At 38.6% G+C, this 12,918-nt stretch overlaps 1 protein-coding gene across 5 annotated transcripts in view; it reads right to left on the reverse strand.

The window, feature by feature from the left end:
* Positions 1–5,728: 5,728 nt before the first annotated feature.
* Positions 5,729–12,918, reverse strand: part of LOC120523875 (ribosomal protein S6 kinase alpha-3) — a 167,192-nt gene continuing 160,002 nt past the window's right edge. For all 5 annotated transcript variants that reach the window (XM_039745555.1, XM_039745554.1, XM_039745556.1 and 2 more), the window contains one exon: positions 5,729–7,483. In XM_039745555.1, coding sequence (XP_039601489.1) covers positions 7,358–7,483 — 126 coding nt within the window. In that variant the 3' untranslated portion in view covers positions 5,729–7,357. The remainder of the gene's footprint in view (positions 7,484–12,918) is intronic.

Consider the following 12,918-nt stretch of genomic DNA (forward strand, 5'->3'; position numbering starts at 1 on the left):
ACCCAATTGAGCATGCATTTCACTTGTTGAAGACTAAACTTCAGCAGAAAGGCCCACAAACAAACAGCAACTGAAAACCGCTGCAGTAAAGGCCTGGCAGAGCATTAAAAAGGAGGAAACCCAGCATCTGGTGATGTCCATGAGTTCAAGACTTCAGGCTGTCATTGCCAGCAAAGGGTTTTCAACCAAGTATTAGAAATGAACATTTTATTTCCAGTTATTTAATTTGTCCAATTACTTTTGAACCCCTGAAATAAAGGGATGGTGTTAAAAAATGCTTTAGTTGCCTCACATTTGTATGCAATCTTTTTGTTCAACCCACTGAATTAAAGCTGAAAGTCTGCACTTCAACTGCATTGTTTAATTTAAAATTCATTGTAGTAATGTACAGAACCAAAATAAAAAAAAAAAAGTTGTTTCTGTCCAGATATTTATGGACCTAACTGTATACAGAGATGTTGAAATGGCAGCAATAGATTTCTGGAGCAAACTTTATAACCACCCATCCTTGTTTATGGTTATGAGGAAAGTGGCTTTTTTTGGTGCTCAGGGTGTTCCTCCTGTGAATCACACGTTGGCCTACTTCTGGAGACCCAGTCGGTCGCTCACAGTGCTTTACCTAACAAACAGCCGTAGATGTTTCCCTGCATTCTTTTGCAGTTTGCACTGAAGTAGACTGCTGGGTACTTTGGACTGTTGACTATTGACCTTGGAACTGCCACGTGTGAGCCTGGGCTTCCTTCTGGCATCCTAACCGATAATAACGTCCAAGTGAGTGGCTGCAGCATAGCATGCATTTGATTCATTTATGTATCGAGTTATTTTAGCAGTGTTGTTTTTCTGAAATATCTGATGCAATTACAGTACACTATATGTAAGATGTACCCATGCTGCACTTTTATATATTTTATTTCATGTTATGCGCTTTATTGAGTCCCAGCACAAAATCGTCTGTGCCCATGTAATATATAGAAAATGCCACAACATTCTCCAACTAGCTTAATCTAATTTAGGGTCACATGGTGGCCCAAAATATCCCAGTAGGCATAAGGCAGGGAGTAGGGCTCATTCATGCACACACCGCTAACTTACAATGGCAAGGCAATACTGTCAGAAGAATATTACTGTCAACTTACTAAAAACATTACTACCTACCGTTCTGACCACCCAACGTAGCTCAGCAAAGAGCGGACTCGTACTTCTAAAAACAATCAGCGTAACTGCTTTAATGTTACTGCGTTCTTTAATTTTGGCAGGGGCTCCTTCAAGAAGAACGTACGACTCTCAAATACCGTGGAGCAGTTTGATACTCACAGTCTGGAATTTTGATGCGTCTTATGTGGAAAAAGGGATGAAACTGATAGAAAAGAAAAACATCTTTAAAAGAAAAACCTAAAAATTATACATTTGTTGAGAATTGTGTTATTTTTAGGATAAAATTGTCCTCTTAAAGGCATCAGTAAAGTTAATTCAGCAGAATTCTTCCAGTGAAATCATCAATGATTGTGCTGTAATGTCACTGATCTCTTACGTCCTTGAACATTTATAGTTACTTCACCACACAAGATCCCGCCATTAAATTGTAAGGCCTGCCGCTGAGCCAACGGTGCATGTGCATTACATGTAACACTAGAATAGCGATTTCATTGTGGCTCCTTAATTGCTTAAGGACGTTGACAGAAAGGTCTTCTAGCGGGTCGGTTGACTGTCAAGCTTTGAGCAACAGGTCATCTTCAAATGTTTTCCAGCTTCTTGATAAAAAAAGCAGCTAAAACACTAGAGACGTTACAACAGGTCCACGCTGAGCAAGCACTTAGCACTTTGACGTGTTGAAATCTCAAGGGAGAATCGCAGACCAACTTCTAAGAGAAGTGCTGAATTATGCAGCAATGCTATCAGCAGTCTTGGAATTCCTGGATGTTCTGTTCAGTCCGTATCGTTAATGGATGACCATTTCAGTCATCTTCCAAGAGATGTTCCTTCTTCTATTGAACAGCAGGTGCCTGGCAAACTCAACACTGTGGCCAAGTGCCAGGTCACGATGTGCCTACTGAAACATCTGCAGCATTTCAGTTGCTGATATAAAGGAAAGCTGGCAAAATATAAGGTTAGTTTGTTGTCCATTTTTTTGGACTTGTCAATGCACAATAAACAATTTCTGACTACAGTTACAGGGTCAAAGACTTTGCAAAGTAGATTTTAACCATGGCAGTGCCACACGGTGGCCAGTCTGTGAACTTATTGACTGGACCTTGCATGTCTGCATCTTGTTATTAAGAGTACATAAGACTATTCAGTATTATTTGGTGGAAGGACAACTACAAGTTTTTATTATCCATATTCTTGAATTCTGGTGGTTTCTTATTCAGGTTGGTGCTGTAGCAGAACTGAAATATAACTACATGATATTGTGATATGCGAGCATAGTCTCTGTTACTTACATATATGCAGTTTTGAACTAAAGAAGCAGAAAAAAATCTTTGCTTAGACAGTTGTAACAAATATAGTAAGGGATGTGAATGAAGGCGAGAGGTTGGAAGAGGCACACTTTTCCAGGTAGAATGGGCCAAGGCAATGGTCAGTAGAACACACAGCCCACCGAATATGCTAAAGTGGCAGAGATGTGGCCATTTAAGTCTTTTCAAGATGCCTTGAAGCCAGAAGCCCGCTGGCACAGTGGTGACGTCAACCCTGGGCCAAGAACCATGCCTCAGTGCTATACCAAAATGAAACTGCAGTCATCAGTGACCCCCCACTGAAGAACAACAACATTTATTTATATAGCACATTTTCATACAAACAGTAGCTCAAAGTGCTTTACATATTAAAGAATAGAAAATGAAAGACACAATTATAAAACAAAATAAATCAACATTAATTAACATCGAATAGGAGTAAGGTTCAATGGCCAGGGGGGACATAAAAAACAAAAAAACTCCAGACGACTGGAGAAAAAATAAAATCTGTAGGGATTCCAGACCATGAGACCGCCCAGTCCCCTCTGGGCATTCTACCTAACATAAATGAAACAGTCCTCTTTGGATTTAGGATTCTCACGGAAGGGCTTGACGATGATGATGGTCACGTAGACTTCTGCCTTTTAATCCGTCCATCAATGCTGGAGCATCATGAAGCTTTGAGTAGGTGGTGGTGGCGCCACCACCACAAAGAAACCAGAAAAAGAAACAGAAAAGAGAGTAGGGGTCAGTACTGATTTTAGAGCCACCATGAATAGTTATTTTGAGGAGATTGAACATAAAGTATCAGGATTAAGTTAAATTAAGATTAAAGTGAAGTTATAAAAAGGCCATGTTAAAGTAATGTGTTTTCAGCAGTGTTTTAAAGTGCTTTACTGTATTTGCCTGGCGAATTCCTATTGGCAGGCTATTCCAGATTTTAGGTGCATAACAGCAGAAGGCCGCCTCACCACTTCTTTTAAGTTTTGTTCTTGGAATTCTAAGGAGATACTCATTTGAGGATCTGAGGTTACGATTTGGAATATAAGGTGTCAGACATTCCGATATATAAGATGGAGCGAGATTATTTAAGGCTTTATAAACCATAAGCAGAATTTTAAAGTCAATTCTGAATGACACAGGTAACCAGTGTAGTGACATCAAAACTGGAGAAATGTGTTCGGATTTTCTTTTCCTAGTTAGGATTCTAGCAGCTGCATTCTGCACTAGTTGCAAATGATTTATGTATTTATTAAGAACTGAATGGCGAATGCACTAATCCTGTATGTTTATGTACTGTATATATGATTATGCAACAATATATATATTAGGAGCTAAGGCTGCATTTTAAAGCTAGCTAAATATTTCCTTTTTTATACCGTATTTTTCTCATCTTAATATTTCCCCCATGGTTACTTAAAGAGGGATATACTGTATACAGTTTCAAGTGTGAGCTGCATTTCTAAATGAACAGCTTCCCCGGGAGCATGCGCCCTCTGCTGGACACAAGTGTTTTGGCTTGCCGTCATGGTGTGTCCTTTACTGCTGCTGCTGCTCCTGCCTCCGTTTCCTGTTATCTGATAATTTGCACCGACCCGCTGGTTTGAATAGAGGGGGCCTGGGGTCCGTACCAGCTCAAACAGTTCCACTGAGGACTTGAAGTTATTGTAAACCTGGGTTTTGTGTTCTTCAAAGACGATGGTAGGGGTGTCTCTGGTTCCCTTTGCCCACCTGATCCTCTGCTTCACCTCGATTTAAGACGTAAAACTACAATAAGGGCTCAATTATTTTTACGCTCACTAATTTTGTGTAAGTGGTGTGTGTAATTTTCATTGAAAACATTCAAATTGAGAATAACTATGTCAATTAGAAAAATACAAATTCTGATTAAAAGTTTATTTTGTGGTTTAAAAAAAAAATCTCAGTTTATGCAGTGGGTTCACACATTCTGTGACTTGCTGTCATCTATTCACGTACCTTTGTGTAGCATTCTGGATAATTCTATGGACAACGCTTTATTGTGCGTGTCCCAGCCTTGTGGATATGCATTTCATGTAACTGAAACATCGAGCAAGTTTCACACATCAGACCACCATTTGACGCCTTACCCCACCTCTTTCGTTTGTAAGTGGAATGTTGCACATTGTGTGTAAAGTTAGGCACTGTTAAAGATGGCACACATGCAGCCTCACATTTTCCATCACTAGTCTTCTATAAGCAAATTGCCCCATCAGGTAGAAAGAGCAGCTGTGAGGCCAGCAAGGCGTGTGTACCCAGTCTGCACACTAATTGGCACAACATGGCGATGGGCTTCGGGTTGAACGTCTTTGCTTCTTTAGTGGCGACTTTTTCTCTGATCCAGAGTTGGTCTTTCTGGCATGTGAAGATGTTCAACCACCAGTCAAGGTGCCAATGGGGCAGAGAAACACAAACCCCAAAGCCTGCTGGGATCTGGCAGAGGGAGCAGCCAAAAAGAAAGTGAGATAAATGCAGGAGCGTTTTGAGAGCAGAGGAGAGGATGAGAGAGGAATCTGTGACGGGGGACAGAAACAAAGATGAAGGACAAAAATACAGAGATGTGCTCCACTGTAAGCTGTGCGACACTCGGCAGTGCAAAGGATCACAGAATGTCCGAGGTGGGAGAAACAAAAATCACGTTATTGTTCAAAATGAAGCAGAAACTGTACAAAAATAATGCTATTATTAGAAAGAAGAGTACAAAGGAATATCTGCATTTTACGGATTTGATTGATTAAAACTAACACAAGACAGACACTGTGGACATCATTTTTTTTGTATATTGGAAAATTTTATTTTCATATAAATTGGTTTTCCTCGGAAGAACAAAATCCTGCTTAGTCATTTGAAATATACAAGGCAGGGAAATAGTTAAATACATTTTAAATATGAAGAGAAATAAGACTACATCATATGAATACACCAACCCCAGTTCAGGATTAGAATAAAGCTGTCTTTGTTGCCCGCTCTTCAATCTCATTTACACGTTGATCCATGGCTGGAAAAAATACTCATTTGTTATGGCTAGTAGGTCTTATAATATACAAGAGGAGAGAAGGATCAATGCAGTAAACACGTAGGAGCCATGCAGGAGAAGAGTACAAAGTCTGGCTGTTTACAAGTTTATAAAAATATTCTATCTGATCTTTTAAGTCGATTCTTCTTAAAAATGTATTTTTAAATAATTACATCCCTCAACTTTACATTTCCCTTTAATAATGCTACCAAAGTATAGAATGAAAAAAATGTACATCTTTTTTTTTTTTTTTCTTTACAACAATTTAACCATTTCTATTATTAATAGACAAAAATAGCTTCTGAATTTGAAAAGCAATTTCAGGGATGTGGGAAGTTTAAAACAACAGACTTTGGAATATTTCATCAAGACTGAAAATACTGAAACTATGTATACCCTTTATATCCTGAAAACGTTTAAACAACTGACACATCAGCTTCCGTTCACTACCCTCACCAGTTACCTCACAGTGTTTAGAAAGTAAAGAACAGCAGTGCAAACATCCTCAGACAAATCTGCACTCCAGCATGTCCAGAGACGAGTGTCTTTGTGTGAATTCTACATTCAAAGAGCTGTGGTTAGCGGAGATATCCTACAGTGTGAAACGGGAGAGGGCACTGCAAAGAAGGAGCGACACTGTGCACGCCACTGAGACGGCATTAAAAAGGACCAGCGGGGGGACACACGGTGTGCGCTGCCTGCCAGCCATGAAGTCCCGTCAGCGTGTACTTTAAACGTGAATAAGCTCATTTGGAAAGACATTAAAATCACCTGATTAATCACCTGACTGAACTGGAAGCTCCCTACAGAAAATGAATATTTCAGTCACGTAGAAAGCCACGATGTGATACGTTTGTTAACACTCAATAGATTATTAACTCCTTAATACCATAAATTTCTTTTCATCAGTAAGACATTTTAATACGGTGCCCAAAGGAGAGGAAAAAAAAAAGAGTTTTCTTTTCTTGTACACTGAAGAAATTAAATATTAGAGAACTGCATTTGTAAAGCCTATTGGGCCTTTAAATCAGTTTTACATCCAAATTTGGAAGATGTGATAGTTTAAAAATTACAAAAACCTGAAGAGTAGTATAAAAAAAACCAACAACAATAACAAAAAACAACAACGACCCTCAAGTTCAGGACATTACAAGCCCCGCGTGCCGCTTAAACATCACGAAGAATTTCGAAGATGACACAAGTCAGCTTGGCTTTTCCGTTTCTTCAAGTGACAGAGCAACATCTAATGCTTTGTTTCTGTTTGGCTTAAATATATTACATATATTTATTTATATATAGATATATACTGTACACAAAGACCTTTTTTAGCACATTAAAAAAATGCTTTAGATCAATAAATGCTTTATCAATGTTATTTTTTTGCAGCATGTCTACAATGCGCCCCGAATACCTTTATATTTTTACTGCATACCATCTTTTTTTATTTAAAAAGATAGGAATTTTGTATTTTCTTTTGGATTTTTATATTTGCATTAAGTGGTTGGTTAGCAACAAACTGAAATTTACTCATGCACTTCCTACTCAGCTTAAAATGTCACATAACCCTAACTCCTCGTTTTTCTTTACAGTCAAAAATAATGCATTATTAATTTGGTTTCTCCAAGTCCTTAACAGTACACTGATTTATAGCTGGACATAACACTATTAAATATATGATAAAGTGAATTAAAGTTACTTGATATAGAAGTCCAAATGTCATAAAAATATGACCATATACTTTTTTTTTTTATCAACTGCCATAAAAAGATATAAAAACAGTAGCACTTGTTATAAACCAGCTGAAACAAAGTCTGCGGTTACTTGATTTCTCTTCTAAATGCATCCTTGGCATTCAGTCCAACACTGATTAGAGAGCAGTAGACGTTAACTTCTTCATCCCTCTTCTTTGTGCGAGTGTAGAGCAGCCCACCGGCTCCAAGACTGGGGACAGCGGATTGCGGTTCAGTGCAGAGTAAGTGGCTGCCATTGCGCCCTGTAAAAGAAAGCAGTAACTATTCATTCATTTTTTATTTAAATCCTTCACAACGGTTATTATTACATATTTTAAAAACAAACAACAAGACTGAAGCAAGCTTGTGAGATATGTACACAATTAAAAGGACAGGGAATGACTTTAAACAAAGTGATTCACAATTCAGACAGAGAAAGAGAGACACGGAATAAGAAAGGTGGGTTGGACAAAACGATGGAGCTCTTCTGAATGCACACTTGGAGAAAAGCACAGACATGACGGAGTAAGTGAGCAGAAGAAATGTGATGAAAAGGCTAGCGTGACTCAGAGACAGAAAAGAGGGCAAAAGAACGAGGAACAAAGCAAAAGGAGCTCATAAATGAAAGCATCGCACAATTCAAGTAGAATGCGTTTAAATGCTAACAGGTAAAGTGTGTCTTGTGTTGCTGCTTCTGCTGGCATAACTGAAAGGAATTCAGGAGCAGAATGATGAGGCATCATAAACCAACGAGAATTAAGAGCTACTGGATAGCAAGCGCAAGAGGGGGATCTCAACAGCAAGTATGCAGCTTTATAGTAAGATTGTTTTTTCATCCATCCATCCTCTTCCGCTTATCCGAGATCGGGTCACGGGGTAGCAGCTTGAGCAGAGATGCCCAGACTTCCCTCTCTCTGGCCACTTCTACCAGCTCCTGCGGGGGAATTCCGACGCTATCCCAGGCCAGCCGAGAGACATAGTCCCTCCAGCGTGTCCTGAGTCTTCCCCAGGGCCTCCTCCCGGTTGGACGTGCCCGGAACACCTCACCAGGGAGGCGTCCAGGAGGCATCCTGATCAGATGCCCCGAACACCTCATCTGACTCCTCTCGATGCGGAGCAGCAGTGGCTCTATTCCCGGATGACTGAGCTTCTCACCCTAACTTTAAGGGAAAGCCCAGACACCCTGCGGAGGAAACTCATTTCAGCCGCTTGTATTCGCAATCTCGTTCTTTCGGTCACTACCCATAGCTCATGACCATAAGTGAGGGTAGGAAAAAATTGTTTTTCTTTTTTTTGGTCCATCCTTACTTTAATATACTATAAAATAAATGAAATCCATTGATGTACATTGATTTGTATTATGGTCATACTAAAGTTTCCACACAAACTAGCTGTACTCGGGATAGCAATTACTTAATATTCGACATTACGACAATACAAAACTTGTGGTGCTGAATGAATTGCAGCTTACTTTGTAACACAAATGTAAATGACACTTATTTATGGGCATAATTCATCTGTAATTGCAATGATTTTAATCCACAAATTACCACAGAATTGTTGTCTACTTTTATTAACATGGCTAAATTTAGTCATAGCATAATAAAATGAGCAGGCTGTTGGTCAGTGAAACGTTTCACTTTTCTGTTACATGTCTGGTCTTTCAGTACATATATACATTTACTAACTCAAAACTGATATACCATATTCAAGTTATGGAATTTACAAGTAGAAGATAAAAGTAAGAAATAAAAGTGAAATACAAATGTTAATTATTTAATAAAACTATGACAAGAAAAACACTAATTACAATTATCTGTAAACAAGACTTACCAAGACCATGGATCTCAAACTCACTGTCATAACCTCAGAGATTACTAGTTCTTATTTTAAACAAATTCTAACTTAAGAATTACAAAATCAATTTAAATAGTACTTTTTCTCTTAAAGAAATATTTTAATTAAGTAGATGGCCTGCCTCAGCTACTGTATTTGCAATCTCAGAAATTAGCAACAGTGTTGGGTTTACTGTTGTTTGAACGGTCCAAAGAGTCTTACTGACTTCACAGGTTTACTATAAAGGTGGATATTGTCTCTCTCTCTACAAATTAAATTAATTTGATTAGGATTCCGAGTACAAGATTGCTGTTTTAACCATTTCTGCTTGTGTTCATCATAAACTAAAAAAGTTAGATGAACAAGTTAGACATTAAACATCCATTCCACTGTACAAAAACATTTGGGATTTTTTCTCAGAATAAAAGCATACATGGCTGGAAATCTGTTATGTGGTAGAATAAAAAACATACAATACTAAATTTTAAACAAAAGCCTGTAGGAGCAAAGCCTGAAAACCATTGCCTGTAATAACTTTATGAACTTTAATATAAAACATTTCACAGCTGTACCTCCACCTAGGAATGTCAGTTGCCTTCTCAGCTGAATCTAAAACCTTGTGCTCAGTGGAGTAAGCAGTCAGCGCAGTTACTTTACATTGAAGTTACATGGAAACCCAGGTGGATTAAACAAAATGAAAATTCAAGTATCACTTACAAACTTCTAACTGTGAATACAAAATAGAAAAAAATCTCAAAACTTCACACAAACCACTTTGCTTGTAATGTAATTTCCCCTTTACTACCATTAACAATAATAACATAAGCAGATACAGGAGAATTTCTCTGGTTTACTGTTCTCTCTCCTGTGTGCTTTAAAAAAAAAAAGGTTGGCTTCAGATAAAACGGTAGTAAAACTCATAAAAAGCTTAATTTTATTTATATATTCCTTGGTCTCTGCTGTAAAATTAAATCCACATTCCAAGCATTTTGTTGATTGTCTGTCTCCATTATCATCTGTAGGACATTAGCAGGCTTTATGAAAGAGCTTCACATATGAGGTGGTTAGTGTTGCTCAAAAAGGTACACATGTAATTAACAACTAACTACAGTCTGTTAAACACATGAAGTCAGATACTTTAATTATTTTAAAATACATTATAGTGTTAAGTCTGACATCCTCATTATTATTGTGCTTATTTATATTTGTCTTTTAAAAATGTTTACTTTCAGCCTATCAATACTGAACTCCCTCCGAGTATCTGATTTAGTGCTAACATTAAATTCTGTTTTTGCAGTTTATGCTTGAAAGTTAAACCTTTAAGTACTGGGATCTGATATAAAAGACTTGATCTTAAAAAAATGCATGGTAACGAAGTATAAAAGGACCAAATATAAATAAACACATAAACAGGTAAGTACAAAGAAAAGTCTGTGCTTACTATTCATTACAGTCAATTCACACACATTACCCTCCCTAGCATAAAACATTTAGTGTGGAAATAAGGATTTTTATTTTGATTGTCTGATTTCAAAATACAGCAAATGCATAAAAACAGACCACACTGACTTTTACCTTTCTGCTAAAATTTTAAATAAAAATATGCAACATATTAAATTAATGAACCACTACTTCTTAGAAGAACTTAGTTTTTTTTACATACTGTTTTTAACACAAGTTCCACTATTACAGTATTTACTGGATTCAAAGATGTCATTGATTCTTTGGTGCACTCTAACATTAGAGGTGAACCATGGGGGGGGGAATCAGAAACCCTGCAGTGTGCATTTAGGGCAGACATCCCATCTCCTAAACCAGTGGTCCCCAACCTTTTTGACACGAAAGACCGCTCTACTAGAAGCAAATGTTTCCAGGGACCGGTGTGCGGGGGGGATTTTTAGGGGCGGGTTAGTAGGGCAGTTTTATACACAATTTACATCACATTTCTATTGTTTTTAAGTTTAAATAGCGTAATAGAAATTATACAGCCTACCATAATGTAGAATCAGTGGGAGCCCTGAGCTTATTTTCCTGCAACCAGAAGATCCCATCTGGGTACGATGGAAGACAGTGACACGCGAAGTGTGTTGCTTATGTTCAGTCTACTCTGTAATTTCGTTTTGGTTGCTGTCACTGCAGAAAACGCTGCCTCACAAAGATAGGATGTTGGAAATGGAAGCAGCTTCAATAGTTTCTTTCGTGTTAATTTTAATCTCCTCTTGCCTACAAGTTATGCTGATGAGAATTTTTCTCAGCATTTCCTTGCGATAATACACTTTCAGGGTGCGAATGATGCCCAAATCCAATGGCTGAAGCACTGCTGTGCAATTGGGCGGGAGGAATTCAACGCGAATATTATCTGAATGTGGAAGTATGTTGTGGGCAGCACAGTTATCAATCTGTATCCGAATAATCCTCATCATCTTCTTCATATTGTGAGGTTTCTGAACTATTTTGGGACCCCCCCACCCAACGGGAATGTCACACTGAAGTGCATCCCAAAGCGCGACTGCAGAATCTGTGTAAGAGTAAGATTGTTTGTCCATTGCCGGGTCAGGGAAACAGCAGGCTCACAACGTGTTGTCCCATTGACAGAGGTCCCAAAAGAGTTTAAAAACCACATTTTTCTTAAATGAGTGCCGCATTAATAGGAATATTTCTTGAAGGAGCATCACTGAACCACATAAAAACGACTTTTTCGCCGTCTTCAAATGCAGCAGTTCGCATACGTTTGCAACCCTAGATTTTTCTTCTTTTTTGCATATAACAAAGACATATGCATTTGCAGATTGCACATCACAAACATTAACACTGTTATTTTTTTGTGTCTGCCGTTTCTATAGAAGGGTGACAGTGAGTTAAATTCCAATGGATGTTTTTCAAATGTTGACAAGCAATAAGCAAAAGGTATCACTGAAAACCACAGAAAACAAAAACAGCAAAAAAACAGCACGAGGAAAGTTCGAAGAAAGAACATTTTTTTACAATGTTTCTGTTTGGGGACTGTTGTGCAAATGTGCACAACTGAGCTGCGTCCACAGAACTAACTGCTCTGTGGATGCTTCATTCAAGCATTTCAAAGGTCACTTCGTTGTAATGAAAGTATCTGCTGCCGAATGTACTTCGTAGTAATGAGATTTCTATAGATTCGTGTCATATGGGGAAACTGTCAGAAACATAAAAATACTTTGTTGTAATACTTTCTTACCTCGGTCTCTCTCATCTCTTTGCGCTGCTGCAAAGCCCCACCCACCTAGCGTTCTGAAAAGTGTCCTCAGTGAAGCGGGCAGCCTTTTTGCTGTAGCCCTTCACTAAGTGAGTCTCGCGGTGTGGACCAGGGGTTGGGGATCCCTTTCCTAAACAATTTATCCAGTCCAGAATCGCAGGGACTCACTGCCTGTAAAATGTTTCTGTAAAACCAATCAGAGTGCTTGGAGCACTAGGATCTCTTACTGATGCTTAACTTAAACCTATAACTACAGGTGTACTTGAAAGTTTGTGAACCCTTTAGAATCTATATATATATAATTCACTAAGGGCACACAAGACAGAGAGTGCAAGCAAGACAGAGAGGCACGCCCACCAACTCACAGAGTCCCGCCCTCCAACTCTAAGACCATGAGATACGCTTTACAGATCCCCACCCGCCAACTCTAAATAAGGGCAAGCAAGACAGAGAGCGCACGCAAGACATAGAGCCACGCCAGCCAAAGCCCACCCGCCAACTCTAACTAAGGGCAAGCAAGACAGAGAGCCCCGCCCGCCATCTCTAATCCTATTTCCGCGTCCACTGTCGCTCTCAATCAAACAGCAATAATTAGCAAACAAGCAAAGATAACTGTCAGTAACAGTGCAAAATTCA

Source organism: Polypterus senegalus, chromosome 2 (genome assembly GCF_016835505.1).
Source record: "Polypterus senegalus isolate Bchr_013 chromosome 2, ASM1683550v1, whole genome shotgun sequence".
Classification (NCBI taxonomy): domain Eukaryota; kingdom Metazoa; phylum Chordata; class Cladistia; order Polypteriformes; family Polypteridae; genus Polypterus; species Polypterus senegalus.